The 21,858-nt window shown below is 40.4% G+C and overlaps 1 protein-coding gene across 5 annotated transcripts in view; it reads right to left on the reverse strand.

The window, feature by feature from the left end:
- The window catches only part of Bbs9 (Bardet-Biedl syndrome 9), a 436,605-nt gene that overhangs the window by 240,625 nt on the left and 174,122 nt on the right, over positions 1 to 21,858 (reverse strand). For all 5 annotated transcript variants that reach the window (XM_028872560.2, XM_028872557.2, XM_028872558.2 and 2 more), the window contains 2 exons: positions 7,793 to 7,971; positions 547 to 623 (listed from right to left, as the gene is read on the reverse strand). In XM_028872560.2, the coding sequence (XP_028728393.1) occupies positions 547 to 623; positions 7,793 to 7,971 (256 nt within the window). The remainder of the gene's footprint in view (positions 1 to 546; positions 624 to 7,792; positions 7,972 to 21,858) is intronic.

Consider the following 21,858-nt stretch of genomic DNA (forward strand, 5'->3'; position numbering starts at 1 on the left):
AATGAGCTGCCAGTTGGGGGATGAGAACCAATGTGGATCTTCTGAAAAGGCAGTCAGTGCTCCTAACCACTGAGCCATCTCTCCAGCCTCATCCCATGCACTTTCTAAAAGATCAGCAGGGACAGGTTCAGTAACACGGTACTGAGAAGGAGGCTTAAGGAACTTTCTGCCCCCTCACCTCTCCCTCCTTTTGTAAACAGAGCCTGCCAAGACACTAAGAAAACAGAGTGAGTGGTTCTCAATCTCTGGGGGTCAAATGACCCTTTTACAGGGTCACCCATCAGATGTCCTGCATATCAGATATTTACATTACAATTCATAGCAGTAGCAAAATTACAATTATCAAGTAGCAAAGAAACAATTTTATGGCTGGGGTCCCCACAACATGAGGAGCTGTGTTAAAGGGTCGCAGCATTAGGAAGGTGGAGAACCACTGGTCTAGAAAGTAACAAACTCTGAAATGTGTTATCATCACATAAGTTCCTACCAAGAAGCCTGGAAGTTAAATCAATTTGAGCACAATTCAAAAAACATAAATATACCTACAGACACAGAATCGAGGCTAGAGGAGACGACTGCGGACACTTTCAAGTCCTCTTCTCTGTCAGTCATGGGCCAAACACCTGTAATTAAACAAAACATCTAATCATAAAGTAAAATGTGCTGTGTTTATATCAAAAACTAAATTGTAAATGCTCGTGAGTCAAAAATATAATGAATTATAGAATTAAAATTTTATGCTAATTCTTTCCTCAATAAGACATTGAACAAAAATTGTCTTCCTCCAGTACTACCTAAGTACTGAGCAATAAGCACCCAGTTCTGAGAATTGTAGTTTTTTCCCTATTAGTGAAAGCCTGAACTAGTACAACCCATTGGAAAGTAACTTGTCTATGACTATCATGACACAAAATGTAGAGATCCTCTGACTTAACAATTCCACACCCAAGAGCTTATCAGGCATGCCCAAGGAGGGTCTCTGTTATTAATAATCAATAAAAGATGAAACAATTTAACTATCTATGTATCTTCATAAGGAGATGATTAAATAAAATATGAAATATCCATATTATCCAGTGGTCCAGAGCAGTAAGAATTTCATAAACCCATGTGAACTAACATAAAAGGACTCAGAAATACTTCTTAATATTTTAAACAGTAAGATGTATAATCTAATATGAACATATCTGTATAAAAGGTGTAAATAAGACTTAATATTTTTAAGAAATATTCAAAACTCCGGATCTCTGAGTTCGAGGCCAGCCTGGTCTACAGAATGAGATCCAGGACAGGCACCAAAACTATACAGGGAAACCCTGTCTTGAAAAACTGGAAGGAAGGAAGAAAGAAAGGGAGGGAGGAGGAGGGAGGGAGGGAGGGAGGAGGGAGGAGGGAGGGAGGAAGGAAGGAAGGAAGGAAGGAAGGAAGGAAGGAAGGAAGGAAGGAAGGAAGGAAGGAAGGAAGGAAGGAAGGAAGGAAGGAAGGTTGGTTCAAAACTCAGTAAGGCTGATAGTCAAAGACTGGAACTAGGTTCTATGGTCAAAGAGACATGCTTTCCACACTTATCCTTTTAGTAAAGCCTGAACTATTTTATCACATCCATATGCCATATGTACATACATATGCCACACACACACACACACACACACACACACCACATATAAATACATATACCACAGACAGACTACATGCACATACATATACCACAGACATACCACCAACACATACATATGGTTTAGCAGGGGTTGACTGTGTCCCTCAAAGGCTGTCTCTTTGAAGGCTGGTCTCGGGTTCTGTAGGGCTAAGGACTGGCAGCATCTTTAAAGGTGAGGTTTGGTAGGAAGTCCTCCAGTTACTGAGGGCACTGCCCAAGGAAGAAACTGATGCAGCATTCCTGTGACCCCAGTTCGTTCTGACAAGAGTCTAGTTAGGAACAGGGCAAACCTGGCCCCTCCCTTCCCCCTGGGTCCCTGGTTTATGATGCACAGTTTCCCTTACACATACTTCTGTCTCCACCTCGCCCATTTCTCTGAAGTACTACTAAACACAAGCCAGTCTTGGCTTCATGCCCTTGAATCTCTCATAATTGTTAACTAAATAAAACTTTCCTTCATAAATACTCAGCTTCAAGCCTTTTGTTATAACACAAAGTAGACTAACAAATGCATACTATTTCATTTCCCTAATTTTAATGTTTATGGTGCACAAAGAAATATTACAAAATGTAAGTTATCCTAAATAAGAAACAAATTATATTTCTAGATATGCATAAAATACGTATGTATTTATGTATGGTCACACAAATATGTGCTTAAGTAACATATTTTAAGTAATAAATATGTGCACACACAGTCATCCATATCAGATAATTGACAGTCAACATCCACTCTCCCTCATTTCTCTTTGTGGCCAGTACTATTGTTGTGGAAGTATTCAACTTCACCACAGAAAAAGGTTCCTCCCCCAACTCCAGGCTCAAATTTAATCACAGTGGTTGTTTTAGATGTGAACACAGCTCTTAATAGCATGACCAGTGAGTGGTATTGGGGCTGGGCAGTGGAGACATGCTTTTATGAGAGCTGTTTCTCCCTAAAAGGGGGATTCTGAAGAACAGCCTTCATGTCTGGAAATCCTATCTACACAATACCTAGAGCATCTACAGCTACCCAAGATCTTTAAAAGGAAAGGTCCACACACGCTGAGGATGGAGAATAATACCATTGACTTGAGTGTCTCACAGCAGGACTGTCCTAAACCACCACAAGGTGGATCCATCACTACAGCAAAGTCTGAAAAGGGAATACTAAAGCTAGGAAGGATATAAAAGGCTCTTTGTTGGCCATTTGATAACCATTCTTTGCTTCTTCACTAAAAGTAGCTCCGTGTTGTCCAGAAGGACAGCCATCAGCAAACCCCACGAAATTTTCCGGGCTGTTTTGCAGATTGAAAGGGTCAGTGAGATAAAAGCTTAAGCAGCTCAGGGTGTGGCTTCCAGGAAAGCTCCTTTAGGGGCTGACTCAGCTGCAGATGTGAGGCAGAAGTTCCAGAAGCATTCCTGAACCAAGACATGTTGCTGGAATAGAAGGATCAAAGTCCCTGAAGAATTGTGGAGCCAACCCTGAACCGCCTTCTACTGGGCTTCTTTTACAAGAGAAACAAACAAACCTCTCCCCTCTGTTGAAGCTGCTACGTTCTGGCATTCTGTTACGTGTACCCACACACAACCGGGAATGAACAAACTAAGTTCAACTGTTCTGAGCTCTTGGAGATAGCATCAACTAAGTCGGCCCACACATATTCCAAATGGAATACAGACGTATTTATCTTGCCCATGTCTGCACTCTGTACTTGTCTGAAAGCACACTTAAATGCCACATCCAGGGCTTCAGGAACACACTAGGTAAAGAGTGTATGATACGTGCTTAAGTCATAGGGAAACCCCATCTCTTGAAAGTGCCCACTGAAAGATATTGTTGACTCCTCCTAATGAAAACACTTGGCAGGATTCATACTAGCACTCTGATTTTCAAAAGCTTCACCATATGCACAGAAATTATTGCTATAATTTCATGCTTATAACATATATTCCCTATATAACTTACACACATAAAATCAGCTTCAAAAAATTTTATTACAGTAGATATATACACCATGTGTGCAACAAAACATCTTCTTGACACTGGCTTTAGATTTTGCTGCAACTCTTTCTTTGAAAAAGTTTTTAAAAGCTCTAAGTATGGAATATAGCCCACAAAACAATGCACATTTTTTAAAAAGTCAAACCCCTCCCCTCAGCTCAGGGAGCTATGCAGAAGAGGAGGCAGAAAGATCCTAAGAGCCAGAGAGGATGGAAGACACTCAGGGAACAGCGTCTTCCAGACACAACATGACTGACGCACATATGAACTCAGAGACTGTGGCAGCGTGCACAGGGTGCTGTGGTAGCACAGAGAGGGGGCGCATGAGTCCAAGCCAGTGCCAAGAGGGGGAAGTAGACACACGCTCCCTCCCCAACCAAGAAGCTATCTTCAACTGACAACTGCTGGCAAAGGAAAGAGTTCTCTCCAATGGAGTCTCTCTGGGCAGATAAACACACTAGGGGTAGGCCGCAGGCCCAGCTGTAGACGGCCAGTACAAAATGAACTCAATGGGATTTTTGTAGAATTTTTGTCTCATAGTGCTTTGTTCGGGCATATTTTATCTTATTGGTATTTTGCTTGTATAATATGGTTTCCAATTCTGTGTTTTTATCGGTTTTGGTTTTTTTGTGTGTATGTATGTATCTATGTGATCCTTGTGTTTTTTCTTTGTTTTGTTTTTGGGTTTGTTTTTTTTTCAGCATGGCTTGTATGGTTTTTGTATTTGCCTATTTATTTTCTAATGAGAGAGAGAAAGAAGGCATGGAGTTGGATGGATAGAGATGTGGAGAGGGTATGGGAGGAGATGTGGGAGAGAAAACTGTGATCAAAATATATTGCATGAAACAAATTGTTTCATTTTTAAATATTTATGTAACAAATTCATTTGTTTTAAAAAGCCACTATACTAAAGTATCAGTAAAATGAACAATGAGGTCATCCAGAACTTTAGTGTTCAGACTTTTCATGATCTATATTGAAATAATGTCATTTCCTATAATTAAAAGTATTTAGGTGAACAGAAATATCAAACTTTCACAAAGGAACAGAATACTAAATATTCTTTATGTCTAGAAATAAAATAGAGTAAAATCTTCTATTTCTTAAAAGTTTCTCTGTATCTTTTTTAAAAATAAAATCAAACAAAGGTAGCACAAAAATACAGAGAAGTTTAAACATTAATCAAATGTTGAGATTATGTAAAAAACAACTTTTGTCAAAGTCTGTGGGTGCACCCCTAGCTTAAGTAATATATCTAGAGTAGCCACAGTAACCATAAAATAAAATGGCCTTATGGCAGAGGGTGGATAGTTCTAGAGAGAAGGGATAGAAGGATACAGATGCTATCGAGGGGAAATGGAGAAATGGAAGTGATGATTAGGAAGTTAGGAAGGTGGGCACTACAGTGGGGCAGGAAATAATACCAAGGATATTTGGAAAAGCTATTGTTTCATGTTCACTTAAAAGTAAATACATAATAAATGTAAATGTGCACACATGTACATAGCTTGAATGAAGTTATACCAATTGTGGTGATGATGTTGGACCCACGAGCCACAGACTGTCTAGCAAAAACCCATGCCAAGCATGGGCAACCTCTACTGAGTTGTGGGAGTTCAAGAGACTCTGAAGACAAAAACTTGTCTTCCAGAACTTGAAAGTAAGACCCTCTTTCTGAGGACACCACATACTTCAGACACAAGACTTGGAAGAATCAAGCTGGAACTGATCTGGAAGCCTCCTCCCTCAGGACTAACTCTTGTTGTAGCTTAAGGTCCTATGCAAGTTGCCAAGAGAAACAAATAATCAATAGTCCTTCCCAGCTGTAAGGCTTACAAACCACAATGGTCAGCACAGCAAGATGTCCCAAAGAGTGCAGCATGGCACTTGATCCAAGAGCCAAATAACTGGACTTAAGGTATACTCAATAGGAGGCAACTGTGCCTGGTCCTGTAAACTCAGGCAACTCCCCATGGCTGGTGAGATCATGGAGCTGAAGGGAGAGTCTAAGACTGCCACTTTGCTAAGCTAGTATAATTTCTAATTGCATCCAAAACCTTATCCTAAATCCACAAATAAGTGTAACTTTCATTCATCAAAGAAGCTTCTTCTAGCCTCAGAGACCATCACAGAAATCCACAACTGGAAAAAATGAAGAGCTGTGAGCCGAATCCCAGCCACTAGGTCTGTAACACAAGCCCTACAGCTAAGGTTTGGGGACCAGTGTGGAAGAGAAGGTTTCGACTGTAAGAGGCAAAGGACTGAGGTGTCTGCTGCTAGACAATGTCTTCTACATATCACAGGGAAGCTGCACCCATGAAATCTAAACAGTACAGCTCCCTAAACAAGACTGCACAAGCTGACATGGATAGGAAAATCTCACAAGGTCTACCCTAGATAAAGAGCTGCAGTCAGTCAATGGCTGCGGAGAGAATCAGGCTTCTCCAGGGACAAGCCCTGTGATAGGTGATCTAATCCCAAAAGGTCAGCCCTAAACACCAACACATATGAGCAATAGCAAATGGACATAGCAGGCTATATTTATACATGTGTGTGTGTGCGCGCGCACACGCTCGTGCAGTAATAATAACAACTAAAGGAGAAGAGGTCATGGATATGAAGAGTGGGAAGGCATGGGAAGAGTTGGAGGGTGACAAAGAAGAGTAGAAACTGATATAAATGCAGTACTCATGTATGAAATTCCCCCAAAAAATAAAATAATTATTATTTAAAAGAAACTTTTTCAAGATAAACAAAAGGATCAAGGAAGTAGCAAACAAAACGCCCAAGCCTTTTCATTGAAGGGCTATGACTACTAGGAGATAATGATTAGTTATGCGGGATTTTTGAACAATTTACATAATTCATGTTCATTAAACTACCATTAGCCATTCCTTGTGGAATGGCAAGAATCGCAAGACAGAAACTTGAGTAAAACCCACATTATTTAATGAGCTTGCGAAACTTCATGTTTCAGATAGATAGATAGATAAAACAATTTTCTCCAATTACACACTAAAATGACAAAAACTGTAATTCCATTCATCCTCTAAAATATTGGTATCAAAACTGGAAACTTAAACTGTATATTGCAGCCTGATGCATCCATCTTCATCACTTCCACTCTGACGAGGCATGCTGACAAGAGGCTTGAAAGATCTCCATTTCAATGGTTTACTTTGAAAACTTTCTATAAGAACGTGTGAAGCCAAAGCATAACATCTTTACTTTTAATATTCCTATTTTAATATATCATCTCAGTTCCTAAAGACAGAGGAATATAATCCTGGCAATAGAGATCAAAAAATACATAAACCAAGTGAAGCAAACGGACCAGGATTAAGATCGGCTCTCTTGCTTTGGTTGGCTTTTGATGCTCCGTTTCTTTTATTATTACTACTTGTTTTAACATTTCTTTTATGTGAAAATGGTCCATATTTTTTCTCATTAAGAAAATACTTTTACCTGACCCTGAAAAGGGAACTTAAAGTAATGATTTTCACATGTCCAACACGAGCCGAAGGATTGGTGTTTTGTTTCTCCTTTTAATTTACAATAAAATTACACCCTTGTGAGTCCGGACATAAAATAACATTGAGCTACTCAAAACTTGGGAACTGAAAATATCACCAGTCCCTGCGTCATTGGAAGTCAGAGTATCCCAGACTGCACTCCATTTGGACGGCTAATTAACTCCAAGCATAAATTATATCATATAAGCTGCAAATTACTACATTTTTAGTAACAAAGTGGCAATTCATGTACTACTTGGATCTCTTTTCAAAGAAGCAAATGGAACCAAGGATATTGTAAGTTAATGACTGACTGTAAGCTTCAGTGCTCTTCTCACGGCCTAACACCACTAAGAACCACTTCGCCTTCACTGAGAAGGCAAAATACCTAAAGTCTAGACAGAGCTGCCCTAGAACACATTAACCACAACAGTATCTGCAGTAAGACTAGTTTTCAGAAGCCACCTACACAAAGTTAGTCCAAGGCCCTTGTATGTTAAAGAGCAATGCTTTAGTCAAAATCTTCAACTAAGCCTGGGAGTGAAATTTAACTAAAATTTACAGAGCAATATCCATATACAACATAAGGTGAATTTTATAATTAACATTAAAATTATACAATAAAAACTGCAAATGAAATACCTTGTGATTTTACATCTTTGATGATTTTCTGAAGTTCTTTCAATTCTACATCAAGTTCATCATAGTTGAGCTCTCTTGACTCAACTTTTGGAGCTTGGAACAAAGAAGGGTCTGTCCCCAGATATGAACACTGCAGGTGCCCATCGTCACTGAGGGTCACTATCACGCCCTTCAAATCACTGTAAGGTGCAAGAGAATATAAGACATGGTTAATTATCAGCCTGGACAAGTGACATTTTTACTCAAATCAGCTTTATACACTATTTAAAAAACAAGTATAAAATAGGTTTATTTCCAAAACTCAATTTTAATGTTTCAAACATCATCTATATTTATAGATGTACACACAGTGTTAAGATGTATTACAGAAGTGGATAAACATTGAAATGTACTATCTGTCTACCAAAGGAATCTAATTACATGGTAAATCCTGATCATGAATGCTGATCTTAACCCACACTACAGGTGCCACTTGTCAATGTCATATCCAACATGCGAATTCCACTTGCAACAATGGAACAAGAGATGGGACTAGATTTCTAGCTGGAGACAAGGAATAAGGCATGTGCTCAAGGCCAGGACAGCCACAGTGACCCCAAGGCCAGGACAGCCACAGTGACCCCAAGACCATGACAGCCACGAAGTGACCCCAAGAGAGGGACAGCCACGAAGTGACCCAAGGTTGGACAACATGAAGTGACTCAAGGCAGGACAGCCATGAAGTGACCCCAAGAGAGGGACAGCCATGAAGTGACCCCAAGGCTGGGACAGCCATGAAGTGACCTCAAGGCCAGGACAGCCATGAAGTGACCCCAAGAGAGGGACAGCCATGAAGTGACCTCAAGGCCAGGACAGCCATGAAGTGACCCCAAGGCCAGGACAGCCATGAAGTGACCCCAAGGCTGGGACAGCCATGAAGTGACCCAAGGCTGGGACAGCCATGAAGTGACCTCAAGGCCAGGACAGCCATGAAGTGACCCCAAGAGAGGGACAGCCACAAAGTGACCCCAAGAGAGGGACAGCCATGAAGTGACCTCAAGGCCAGGACAGCCACGAAGTGACCTCAAGGCCGGGACGGCCACAGCAAAGACGTTGGAGACCTGATAAGAAGTCTGAAGGTAGATATGATCTCTCCTCCTTTCCTCCTGCTCTGGATTCTTGGGACTCATTCTTCCCACACAGGACCCCTCAAGGCGTCCTTAACACACTCCTACCCAAGGAGCTTTCTGACTGGTTGCTTTCTTCTCTCCCCATTCCTGGACAGAAGGGGCCACTTTCCTGAGCACCGGCTCTTTCTCCACCGCTATTCTGAGTCATATCATTCCTTTTCCTCGTTGTCTACTGTTTGGATGCATCCCTCAAACGGGACCTCAGAGACCCTCACAGATCAAGACTGATTAGGAAAGATCTTCCAGACAAGGAGCTCCACTGTCGGTCTCTCCCCTACCACTGCCCCCCCACTCCTTCCCTCCTTCCCCCCTCCTCTTCTCCCCCTCCTCCCTTCCCCCTCCTTCCCTTTCCCTCCCTCTACATCCTGAAACTTCACCCTGAGATGCTGAAACAAGATCTCCACTAGGTATATACCCTCAATCTTGGACTCCTGAGCCTCCACAAGCATAAGTCAAATAATTTTCCTTCCTTTCTAAACCACTCAGTCTCCGGATTTCTGTAATAGTAGCAAAGAACGGATCAAGAACACTGTTCTCGCTCTTCCTTCTCAGGGCCCTTCATCTCTGCTTCTCTCTAAAACTTACCTGTAATAGATAAATTATGGCTGATTTTAATATGCAATGTTTAGAAATTAAATTACACATTTCTCTTAACATAGTATAAAAAGCAGTTGAAGGAAATACTGTATTTGCTTGTTTCTTGGTATTCATAGAAAAAAATTCAACACTGTCCTAAACCATTTGGCATTAATATATGAGTTCCTTCCGTTTTTGTTATATGTTCTACTCTGGCCTTTGACCTAACAAAAACATGTTGCCTTTTTTGTTGTTTTAAATGTCCTGTATGTGGGGCTCATCTCCCCTGATATCCTCGACCACCTGCTTGCTCCCTGCCCCCTCTCCCATTAGCCCCATTTGTCCCCCTAGATAATTTTACTCCCATTTTCATGTCATATATACATGCCAGATTTTAAGTATCTTATAAAAATCTAGAAACGATAAATGAGAAGAAAATATACATTTTCTTTCGAGACAAGTAATTCACTTAGTATGATGTATCTTGTTATGGCATCAGTTTCCTGCAATTGACATGACTTCGTTCTTCTTGGCTGGAAAAAGCTCTGTTGTACATGTGTTACCATGTCTGCCTTTACATTCTTCTGCTGTTGGATACTTACATTGTTGGTTCCAGAGTTAGCTGTTGTGAATAGTGCTGCAATAAATGTGGGTACAAGTGTCTCTGCAGATAACTGACTTGGAATCCTTTGGATAAGTACTAGTCGTGTGGTAAATCTATCTTTAGTTTATTGAGAGGCCACCAAACCAATATCCATAGCAGTAGACTAGTTTGCCTTCTTACCAGCAGCACATAGGGTTCCTTGGTGTCTGCACACTTACCAGCATTTGTTATCTTTTCTTAATCACTAGCATTATGACTAGAGTAAGATGGAATCTAAGTTTGATTTGTATTTTGTGATAGCTAACAAAGTTGAAATGTTTATTGAACATTTGTGTTTCATCCTTGAGAACCATCTGTTCATTTCACTAGCTTCTTTATTGGTGTGGTTATTTAGTTTCTTTTTGTTTTGTTTCAGTTCTTTGTATGTTTTAGACATTTATCATCTATCAGACATATAGGTAGTATATGGATTCTTTGACATGCAGAAACTTTTTAATTTCTTAAGATCCTATTTGTCAATTGTCGGCCTTACTCCTGAGTGACTAGAGTCCTATCCAAAAAGTCCTTCCTCGTTCCTCTATCTTGACGGGTTTTCTACTTTTTTCCAAGTAGTTAGAGAGTTTCTGGCCTTCTGTTAACATCTTTGATTCATCAGGAATTGAGTTATACACAGGGTGAGACATAAGGACCTATTTTCATTCTACACATGGATATCCAATTTTCCCAAGGACATGTTTGAAGAGGCATGCTTTTCTCCAGTGGGTATTTTTACTAACTCTGTCAAAATCCAAGTGGCTGTAGCTGTGTGGGTTTATATCAGGATCTCTGTTCTATTCTGTTGATCTACATGTCTGTTTTGTGCCAATATTGGGGTATTTTGAATATTATTATTTTATGTGTTTTGCCTGCATGTATGTCTGTGCACCATGTGTATGCTTGGTGCCTTTGGAGACCAGAAGAGGAGCTGGCTCCCCTGGCCCTGGAGTTAGATGGTTTTGAGCTACCACGTGGGTGCTGGAATCTTAATCACTGAGCCATCTCTCCAGTCCACCATGTTGTTTTGGCCCTACTTGCCACTGTTTTTTCTTGATATAATTTTTTTAAAATTTTCTTTAGAATTTCCTACATTAGTCCTACATTACTTCTATCCCTCCATCACCCACTGCAAATCTTCCCATGACCTCCCCACTTCTTCTCAAATTCATGACCTCTTTAATTATTGTTTTACATACACACACATACACACACACACACACACACACACACACACACACACACACACACACAAAACCTCTTAAGTCCTTTTAGTGTTACTCATCTGTACATGTGTTTAGGCCTGACCTCTTAGGGTTGGATAACTTATCGGAGAGCTTGTCCCTTCAAGAGACTGATTCTCCCTCTCTTAGCAACCACTGGTTCCCCATAGCTCTTCATCTAGGAGTGTGGCCTTGAGATGCTTCTCCCATCCACACTAGTGTATTAACTGGTGTTTCCATTATATAGGTCTTGTTTAGGCAACCATATGTTGGGATCTCATGGGTACAGCCTCCATGTTATGTCTACAAGACACTATCTAGTAACAGGTATCCTGATCCTCTGGCTCTTACAATATTTCCATGCTCTATTCCACCATTATCCTTGAACCGCACATGTAGGAATTGCATTGTGGATGTATCAATTGGTTGTCCCTGTTCTTAATTAATAGTTCTTGGGAGAACAATTAATCAGAGCAGGGGGAGAGAGAGAGACAGAGATCTAATAAACTCAGAAGAAATAACTTTAAATCTCTCCAACTCTGTATCATTGCAAAGTCATGCTGTTAACATAAAAGTTCAACTGGGTTGAGAACAAATTATCCTCAGTCTTTCCTCAAAGTGACCCCAGCAACCACTTCACTACCTACCAGAAATGCAACATCCCAGGTAGATGTGATGGTGAGTACCTATAATCCCAGCACTCAAACAGGCAAGAGAAATTTGAGTTCCAGACAAGCCTGGGCTACATGGTGAGACTGTCTCAAAGACAAAAACAACCAACATAATTTACAACATTCCTATACACTATAGACACTGTCCCTTCTCTGGAACCCATGTACAGTAAGTGTCACAGACCCTGTGACATGGCTTCATAGAAGTAAGAGCTAGGCTGGTGCTGCTGGACAGTAGAGCTAAATGAGTTCTCACGCTGCTGTTCTAGAGCTGAGTCAACCTGGAGAGGTCCTCCCAAAGCTCCTCACCCCTAAAACAAGATGATGAGACCGATGATCCTCAAAGTCCAGTTGCAAGAATTGCTTCTGTCATCCACCTCACAAAACAAAGTCAACCCAAAATGAAATTAATCTCCTGATGGGAAATGTGAAAACAACCCATGGTGCCTATGGGGCTGCGCCTGTCACCGCAGGGAACCGAAGCCACCTAGTGGTTGACAAAGCTCACAGCCCCCAAAGAGAAAAAAAATTCCAGAGGGAAAAACCTCATTCTGCTCCAAGTTTTGACTCCAGTTCTCCTTTACTCCCGCCCTTTAAGGTCCAGAAACCTGAGTCCTCAAGAAATCCCTGATGTCGAAGGGTCAAGTCTTTGGCTGGCTTCCCAGGACAAGGCAGAAACCATCCTTTTCTGAATTCAAACAGACACCCCCTGCTCACTCTTAACCTCCTAGTGGCCTAGAAAGCAGAAGAGCTAGCACGGCCTGATAAAAGCAGTCCTCCTTATTCAAATGTATCGCTCATTAGATTAGAGAGTTTACTGTTTCTCTCACATTCCAATACTGGTAATTAAATATGTTCTGAAATTCATCAAATTTCCAAAAATATATGTTGATTTATAGGAAAATCAGTCACTTTGTTCCAATGTTTAAATAGCAAGCAGTTGCCAATATAGATATAAGAAAATGATTTAGAAAACTATTAAGTTTCTGAGTTAGAAGATGAAGGATAATGTATTCCTTTAGCTTCTCAAAATCCAATCTTTATCTGTGGTTGGTGTCCAAACAGAAGAGAGAGGAGCTAGAACTTGCCCCACAGACATACCTGACCTAAGTACCAGAAGACTATGTTGGTATCCAGAGAAAGTCCAGCAGCTGCTGGAGTCATTTCCCTTTTATTTACTAACACCAGAAACACTGGATACAATTTAGATCAAATAAGAGAAATTCAAGCTGTAGATAAATTCATCTATCATTACAATTTTATTTCAAAAAGCTGCTAAGACAAGCTTTAAAGCTCTAGTGTTCATCAATAGAATCTCTGTATAAAATACCTATGATAGGCAAAGACTTTGACCCAGGCCTACACAACTGCTAAATTAGGAATATAATCATTTGGCATTTATATACAATGAAAATGTGTGTGTGTGTGTGTGTGTGTGTGTGTGTGTGTGTGTGTGTGTGTGAATATTTATATTCACACATATAGTTTCTGACATTAACTCCAACTAACTATAAAGAAAAATATTATCAAACAATGTGTTTTTCTATTTCTACTTAATGGGTATTTTATAGAACAATATGGTCCAAATTGATTGATTATAAGGACTAGACCTCTGAATGGTAGAATTTCATGCAGAAAGATGTATCCAATTACTTCCAACTGAAAAGCAGAATTAACACTGATGAAATTATTTCTTGATGCAAATCAGCTAACCAAAGGTATGTTAGTGGACTTTATGAAGGGTCAGAGTCAGAGATGCAACATCCCCAGGATATATAATCACTCTGTGATTTTAGCCAAAGAACATGAAACTGAACAAGAATGGAGCTCAAGAACTTGAATGAGTTCATCATTTCACAGACAACCCCTGCCGCCTTTACAGCACGTTAAAATCAAACTCCAGATGGATTTTAAACGTTACATTTTAAAATATGAGACTATAAAAATATTTATCTTCCTTTGAGATGGGAAGAACATTGGCTGGAAGAAAGCAGTAGACTAGAAACTAAAGCCCCTCTAGATGAAGTCACATAAACACAGTTGTTGCATGCTCAACAGCCTGGCATGCTGAGCATGCCTATAATCTCAACCCTGCCACCACACTAGATGGAGAGCCATGAGCTTGCTGTGCAAGGCCAAGTTTATCTACACAGCAAGATCCAAACCAACCAAGCTGTACAGTGAGACCCAGTCTCAAAAAAAGAAACACAAGACACATATAAATAAATTGTCAAACTTGGAAAACAATTGTAGCTAACATAAAAATGTTAATTTTTAGGTTGAATCTTGTATGTTGTTCAATTAATTATTTTTGAACTATTAAAACAACTTTATATCTGGGCATGGTGTGTCACACCTTTAATCCTAGCACTCAGAAGGCAGAGGCAGGCAGATCTTTGTGAGTTCGAGGCTAGCCTGGTCTACAAAGAGAGTTCCAGGACAGCCTGGGCTGTTACACAGAGAAACCCTGTCTCAAAAAACAAACAAAAAATTATGTAGAACTTAATACATAAAAAGAACTCTTAAAATGTTGTTTCAATCCTTTAAGAGAACATTTTAGAACTACGTATCTAAGCCTGAGAAATTCCACTACAATTTACACAGTAATCTGCTTCTATAGTTAGTAAGAAAATTTAAAATCAACCTAGATGATAAGGGGGAAAAAGATTTTCAAACACGGCAAATCCATGAGAATGCTGAAGAGCTGCTAATTTGTGTCTTCAAGTTGTGGTGTAGATCAATGGAGAGCAGGTTCCTAATGTATGTGGGTCCCTGAATTCTATCCTGAGCACTGCAAACAGTACCCATAAGAAAAGTAGTGAAAAGAGATTACTGGGCATAAAAACACATAACAGTAGATACACATTGTGTATAAAACACAGATTATCTTCAAAAGCCTAATTGCTAACGGGATGACAACCAGATCTACCCATAGGGTAATAATTTATTTTGGTTGTGTTTTATAGTTACAAAACAGATTTTGAGGAAAATTTTTACTTCTTTTCAGGCAAAAATAGGTTCTCTTTTCCATTGTCAGAAATTGGATTTGAATCAGCTACTTGGCAAGTAAACCTCTGTGGCATTCAAAGCCTTTCTCTCTTCTCTCAGGCTGACAAAGGTACTGTATGGAGACACCCTGAGAGGACTGGAGCTCTGTTTGTGACAGAAAACCAACAGCTTCCTTCACTTGCTACAACACACAAACAGCTCATTTTTAGAAACAAAAGGATATACACGGTTCTGGCTCTTCTCCAGAACCATTTTATGCAAAAGAGAAGCACTTCAAGCTGTTTGCCAGCTGCTGGGTTTTATTCCTTTATAAATTGAGACATAGCAAAGCAATCTTTAAAGCCTGATCTTTCCACCACCTCAGGAAAGCGGCACATGCTGTAAGGAAGTCTTCAAGCACAGCCAGCCCCCATGAGCATTTCGCAGCCCAGAGGACTGGCCTGGGCATCTGAACAGTATTGAATCTATTACCATTCATTTAGAACCCATATATTAAACATTCACTGTACAACAGAAGAGGCAAGAAAAACAACATCTGATTCTTGCCCTGTAAAAAATCAGCAAAGGTGGAAGGGAAGCCATGTTTGGTTTGAAATGGCAACTGCAGCCCTGTCTGGCAGGTACTATGGCTCAGTAGACAGTTGGTCCTGTGGCCTGGTGTGAAAGAGCTGACCACAGCTTCACAGAGCGGACAGCACAAAAGACAGACCTCAGATTACACACAGACCCTCCTTATAAGCAGAGTAGCAAAGACCAGGAAGAAAGACAGGGAAGCCTGGACACTAGCCCCAGGGACCCAATTCAGTCTCAGCATTTGACATAGCTTGTGAACCTCCAGGGAGACCTGTCCCAAAGTCTAGACGCAAGCACAAAACCCTTTTGAGTACAAACCATAGCACACCACCAGCAAATACACGACCATCAACACTACTTTTAAGATATGTCTAGCATCTAAGTTCTCATCAAGTCCACTACTGCATGCCTGGAACAAGTACTCACATTCCTTCCCTAAGTACCAGTGACTACCCAGTCTCCTGCTGCTAGTGAAGAACCAGCCTGCCTCATCTTAGGCTTAACAGTCATCTTATAGTAAAGACAAACTAGGCTCATTCCTGTTTATGATCAAATCTGTTCCTCAAGGATTGGGCTGTGCCCCACCTGTCACCTTAACTACAGATGGTTCTGCACTGCCTGTTCCAGGAATGGCAACCATGTCTTTGTTTCAAAAGGTTGTTTGTAACCATCTTGCAACCCTACCTTTGTTTGGAAAGTTTATATGACCACCCATGACTGCCTTGTTATGACTGCCTGTTGCTAATGACTACCTTGTTATGGCCACCCCGCAGCCATGACTTTGTTTCAGGACACACTGACATGTTGTGCTTACGTTCTGCTCCCAGAACCCTGCCTATTGTGTCCAGCGAATATCCATTTGAAAACCTCTACACCTGAGATAGAAAATGAAATATTTTTCACATCCAATGCTGACTTCTTGAACCCTGCCTTGGGGGGAGGCAGCCCATGTACAAGAATCAAAAAAGCTTGCTTTAATTAATTGCTTGCTTTAATTAATTTGGTCATGATAATTTGGGTGGGTGGTCTTTCTCCTTGCGTCTTTGGGATTCACGCTGTCTTAGTGCCTACAGTCCTGTCCCAGCATGGAAGGCAGAATCCTTAAATGACTCCATAGTCCTCCTGTGGCTCCAGTGACTCCGCGGCACGCAGAGTAAAAGCCAACTCCTTTACAAGACTCCTCAAGGCCCCACAAAGTGTGAATCTCCCACAGTTCATTTCCCAAAATGGTATTATGATGAACAGATGTTCTATAGAAAAAAGTAAGCCTCGTATTACATGTAAAAACTAATATGAGAGCTCGAGACAGCTCAGCAAAAATAAATAAATAAATAAATAAATAAATAAATAAATAAATAAATAAATAATAAACAAGTTTGGCATGCAAGCATAAGGACATATGTCTGATCTCCAGAACCCACAAAACAGTCAAAGTGTGGTAGCATGTACTTGTAATCCCAGGCTGGGGTGACGGAGAAAGACAGATTCCTGGAAGTCAAGAGTGGGCTAGCCTAGCATACTTAGTGAGCAATAAAACAAAGAGAGACTGTCAGAAGGAAGGAAGGAAGGAAGGAAGGAAGGAAGGAAGGAAGGAAGGAAGGAAGGAAGGATGGGAGGGAGGGAAGGGAGGGAGGGAGGGAGGGAGGAGGAGGAGGAAGGAAAAGAAAGAAGAGAGAAGAAGAGAGAAGAAAGAAAGAAAGAAAGAAAGAAAGAAAGAAAGAAAGAAAGAAAAGAAAGAAAGAGAAAGAAAGAAAGAAAGAAAGAAAGAAAGACAAAACTAAAGCAAAATGGATATATAGTACCTAAGGAATAATACCAAATGTTCATCTCTGGCCTAAACACACACACACACACACACACACACACACACACACACAGATAAAATTTAAGTAACCTTCCACCTAAATAATAGCATAAAACATAATTCCTAGTTCAGACAACTCGCAGGAGGACTCACACATACCAACAAATGTAATGTATATATATTCAAAGAACACAAAATGGCAACCCAACACATCAGCCTACAAGCTTATGACTTCTCAATAATGGAAATCAAGCATTAAGACAATGGGTCCTACTTTAAAGTATCAATGACCTGACAAGGACTTAATGACAAGATACACAAAGTAAGAAAATCAATTCAGAACCTAGAGATGAAAATCACCAAAGTGGGCAAAATGGTGATTAACTTGGGCAAAAAAAATTCATAAGAAAAATTGAGATGCTGAAAAAGAACCAAGCGGATTATAGAAATGAAAGAACTGATCAATCAAATAAACAGACAGCATAATCACCAGGCAAGAGCAAGCTGAAGGATGAAATTCAAAGGTAGAGGTCAAAAACCAAGATTATAGAATCTAACAGTCACCACCAAAGTATTCAACACCGAGATCTATTCAAGAAACCAAACCTAAGAATCAGGGTGGGGCAGTATAAAGTCTAAAAGCACTGAAAATTCATTTAATGCCATTAAAACAGAAAATGTAACAAACTTAAAAGAAATGGACATCAAAACACAACAGGTATTGAGCATCCCAAATAGCCATGATCCAGAGAATAATTTACAATATAGGTCAAAAATACAAATCAAAGAAAACAATACCAAAACTTTAAGGAAGAAAACACCAATTCAGATACAAAGGCGGAACAACAAAATAATCTCAGATCTTCTATCAGAACCCTAAAGCCCAGGGAAAGAGAGGATGACAGATTTCAAGTGGTGAAAGTTAATAAATGTCAACCAAAATAGGGTTTACTCAGCAAAGTTATTTATGAAAACTGAGGGAGAATATTAGCCATTACCCTTTACAAAACTAACTCCAAATGGATCAAAACCCTAAATGTGAAATCTGGAACATGGAGACTACCAGGAGAAAACCTGGGCAGCACCCTGCAGCATACGGGGGTAGGAAAGGACGTTTGTGACTAGGACTCCATCAGCCTACAAGTTAACAAGTGGTACTTCATAAAACTTAGACCCCTCTACACGGCTGAAGCAGCAATCAACTGACTAAAGGGGAAGCCCACAGGATGGGAGAGAATCTTTGCCAGCTATCTATCTGACAAAGAAATAACATCCAGAACATATAATGAATTCAAAATACCAAATGATGCATTCAAAAATTAGGCATGGGACATGAACAGGGAGTTCTCAAAAGAAGAAAAAGAATTAGCTACAATGTTCATCATCCCTAGTAATTGGGAAAATACAAATCAAAACAACTTTGAGATTGCATCTTATCCCCAGTCAAAATGGCGAAGATCAACCAAAACAATGTATAACAAGATGCTGGAGAAAGTGTGTGCAAAGGTAACATTTACATTCACTGCTGATGGGACTACAAACTAGTGTAGTCAATCTGAGAGATAAGTGTGGAGAATTCTCTAAATTAGAAGAAGAGGAGGAGGAGGAGGGAGGCGGGGGAGAAAGAAGGAGAAAGAAGCCATATGACCCAGCTATCCCAATCCTTCACAATATGCCTAACTAGACCTCCTTCTCACAGGCAACATGCTTGCAGCAGAATGTTGTTCACTGCTGCTGCTCTATTCAATAACAAGCCATGAAATATAAAACAACCTAAATGTCCTTAGCTGAGCAACAGACAATGAAAAAAAAAAAAAAAATGTGTTTGTCTGCTAGCTGAAATGTGGTTTATTGGTTAGTAAATAAAAACACTGATTGGTAAGTCAGTTCAGAGCATGGAGAGAAGTATAGGTGGGACAAGGAGGAGAAGAATTCTGGGAAGTGAAAGGCTGAGACAGAGTCACTGCCAGCTGCCACCAGGACAAGCAGCATGTGAAGATGCTGGTAAGCCACAAGCCACGTGGCAAGGTATAGATTTATGGAAATGAATTAATTTAAGATATAAGAACAGTTAGCAAGAAGCCTGCCACGGCATACAGTTTGTAAGCAATGTAAGTCTCTGTGTTTATTTGGTTGGGTCTGAGCAGCTGTGGGACTGGCGGGTGACAGAGATTTGTCCTGACTGTGGGCAAGGCAGGAAAACTCTAGCTACAAATTTAGCTACAAACTCTAGCTAAAAAACTCTAGGTACCCAACGAGTTGGCAAGAGTTTCCACCTAAAACCTGAGAAAAGATTCTAAAACTGAGCTAAAAACAGCTTCCTAATTGTCTCTCTCAAATGAACAGCAAGCTGCAGTTTGAGCTACTTGTGGGTTCCTGGCGTACACACTCGACCTGCAGTATGGCGGGAATGAGGCCTCTGCAAGTGGCACATTAAGCTGCGCAGCAAGGCAGGAAAACTCTAGCTACATAAACTGGCAGGCTTTTCTCTGCAATGGAAAGGATTTACACCTGTTTTCCACCCAGAAGGCTGGGGTTGGATGTAGTTAATAACCTGGTGATCTTCTGCCATCTGTAGAGCCCGGCCTCACCCAATCCCCCAGACTCCTGAGTATTGTTTCTCAGTCAATAGAACCTATTCTTATGAAAGAGGTCCCATGTACTTTGTAAAACAGTCTACTATGATGCTTGTTTCAGACCCTTCCTCCCTAGATCCTTATCATTAGCGTTGTTTCTCAGAATGTATTGGTTTTTTTTTTTTTTTTTTTTTTTTTTTTTTTTTTTTTTTTTGTTTTTCAAGACAGGGTTTCTCTGTGTAGCTTTGCATCTTTCCTGGAACTCACTCTGTAGCCCAGGCTGGCCTCGAACCCAAAGTGATCCACCTGGCTCTGCCTCCCGAGTGCTGGGATTAAAAGTGTGTGCCACCACCGCCCAACTTCAGAATGCATTCTTATGGAAGAGGGCAAAGGTACTTTGCAAAGGAGTTTCAGTATAGTCAGGCTTTAGCTTTGTGTGATAACTGTCACAAGGAAACGTTTGTCCAAAGTTGTGCTGTGCTTAGATATGTCAAAAATAAACTCAGGGTCACACTCCAAAAGTTTGAACTAACACAGGCTGACTAAGTTGTGTTGAACCAGATTTCCTTCCTGCCTCAAGTGGGTCAGCCCTCTGATCCCCCACCCCAGACAACAAATGCTAGCCAGGGACACAGGAACCTTAATCATTCCCAGAGGGGGTGTACCCTGGTAGAGCCATTTATAAAAGCAGCCTGGAGATTTCTCAATAGAAATATTGAGAATGAAACTGTCCAGCTAGACCATTCCTGGGCATATACACGAAGGACTCTATGTTACCACAGAGCTGCTTGAACGACCGTGCTTACTGCTGTACTAATACTACTGTTTTTGTGTGCTGGATGTATGGGGGAGGGGTGCCACGATACACATGTAGAGGTCAGAGGACAAGTCTGTCGAGTGAGTTCTTTCCTTCACAGAGGTTCTGGGGATTGAACTAGGGAAGTCAAGCCCACCAGAGGGGTGCTTCACCACTGAGCCATCTTGCCCACTCCTGCTTTCTCCAACAAATTCACTTACTGCTGTACAAAAATAAGTCTGACATTAAGAAAAAACCACTGGCATGATTTTCTAAAGTATGTGTCAAGGAGCTACGTTTTCAATTTTTAGAAACAATTAAGCTCTGTTGGCCCTTTTCTGCATAAGCACTTCTCAGAAAAAGCTTCCTATTACTGTAGTCTGGTGCACACAGCTCACACTGAACACGAAAGTGTCGTGCCGAGAGGAAGCAAATCTAGAGTCTAAATTTCCTACGGTGTTTTTCCTCGCTCTTCCAGGCCGACTTCCAAAGAAGGAAAAATTTTAATGATTTTTAAGGTGCAATTTGAGGCTTGGTAAACGACACTCAGTTATTATTGCTACCCACCATTACTCTTAATAATCAAGAATGTGGGTTATTTAAGGGAGAGATGTGGTAATTAGAATGCCCAGGAAATGTACAAGCAAAATGGAGGAACCAAGGCCAGCTTCCAAAGACATCACAGTAGCATGAACTCTGCAAAATAAGTAGTCAAAAAAATTGCAGAAATTACAGGGTTATAAATGGATCTGAACAAAATTCTTTGTAGTAAGGCTGTTTCTTTTCATCAAGACTCAAGACAAACCTGTTCTTTTATTAGACTCACTACAGTCTACATAAGGCTATTAAGTCAGACTAATTTATATTTGCAGACTAAACAAGAAATTGCTAACTAGAAAAAAAAAGAGAAAATGATGTAACTCTTAGAAGTGGCTATTTTTTACTTTGGACACAGAATGTGTTTAGAAAGGTTTGACTCACTATAGCTTCATTCACTGTTGTAAAGATCAATTAGCACCTATGTCCAGACAC

This window comes from Peromyscus leucopus, chromosome 7, assembly GCF_004664715.2.
Source record: "Peromyscus leucopus breed LL Stock chromosome 7, UCI_PerLeu_2.1, whole genome shotgun sequence".
In the NCBI taxonomy this organism is placed as follows: domain Eukaryota; kingdom Metazoa; phylum Chordata; class Mammalia; order Rodentia; family Cricetidae; genus Peromyscus; species Peromyscus leucopus.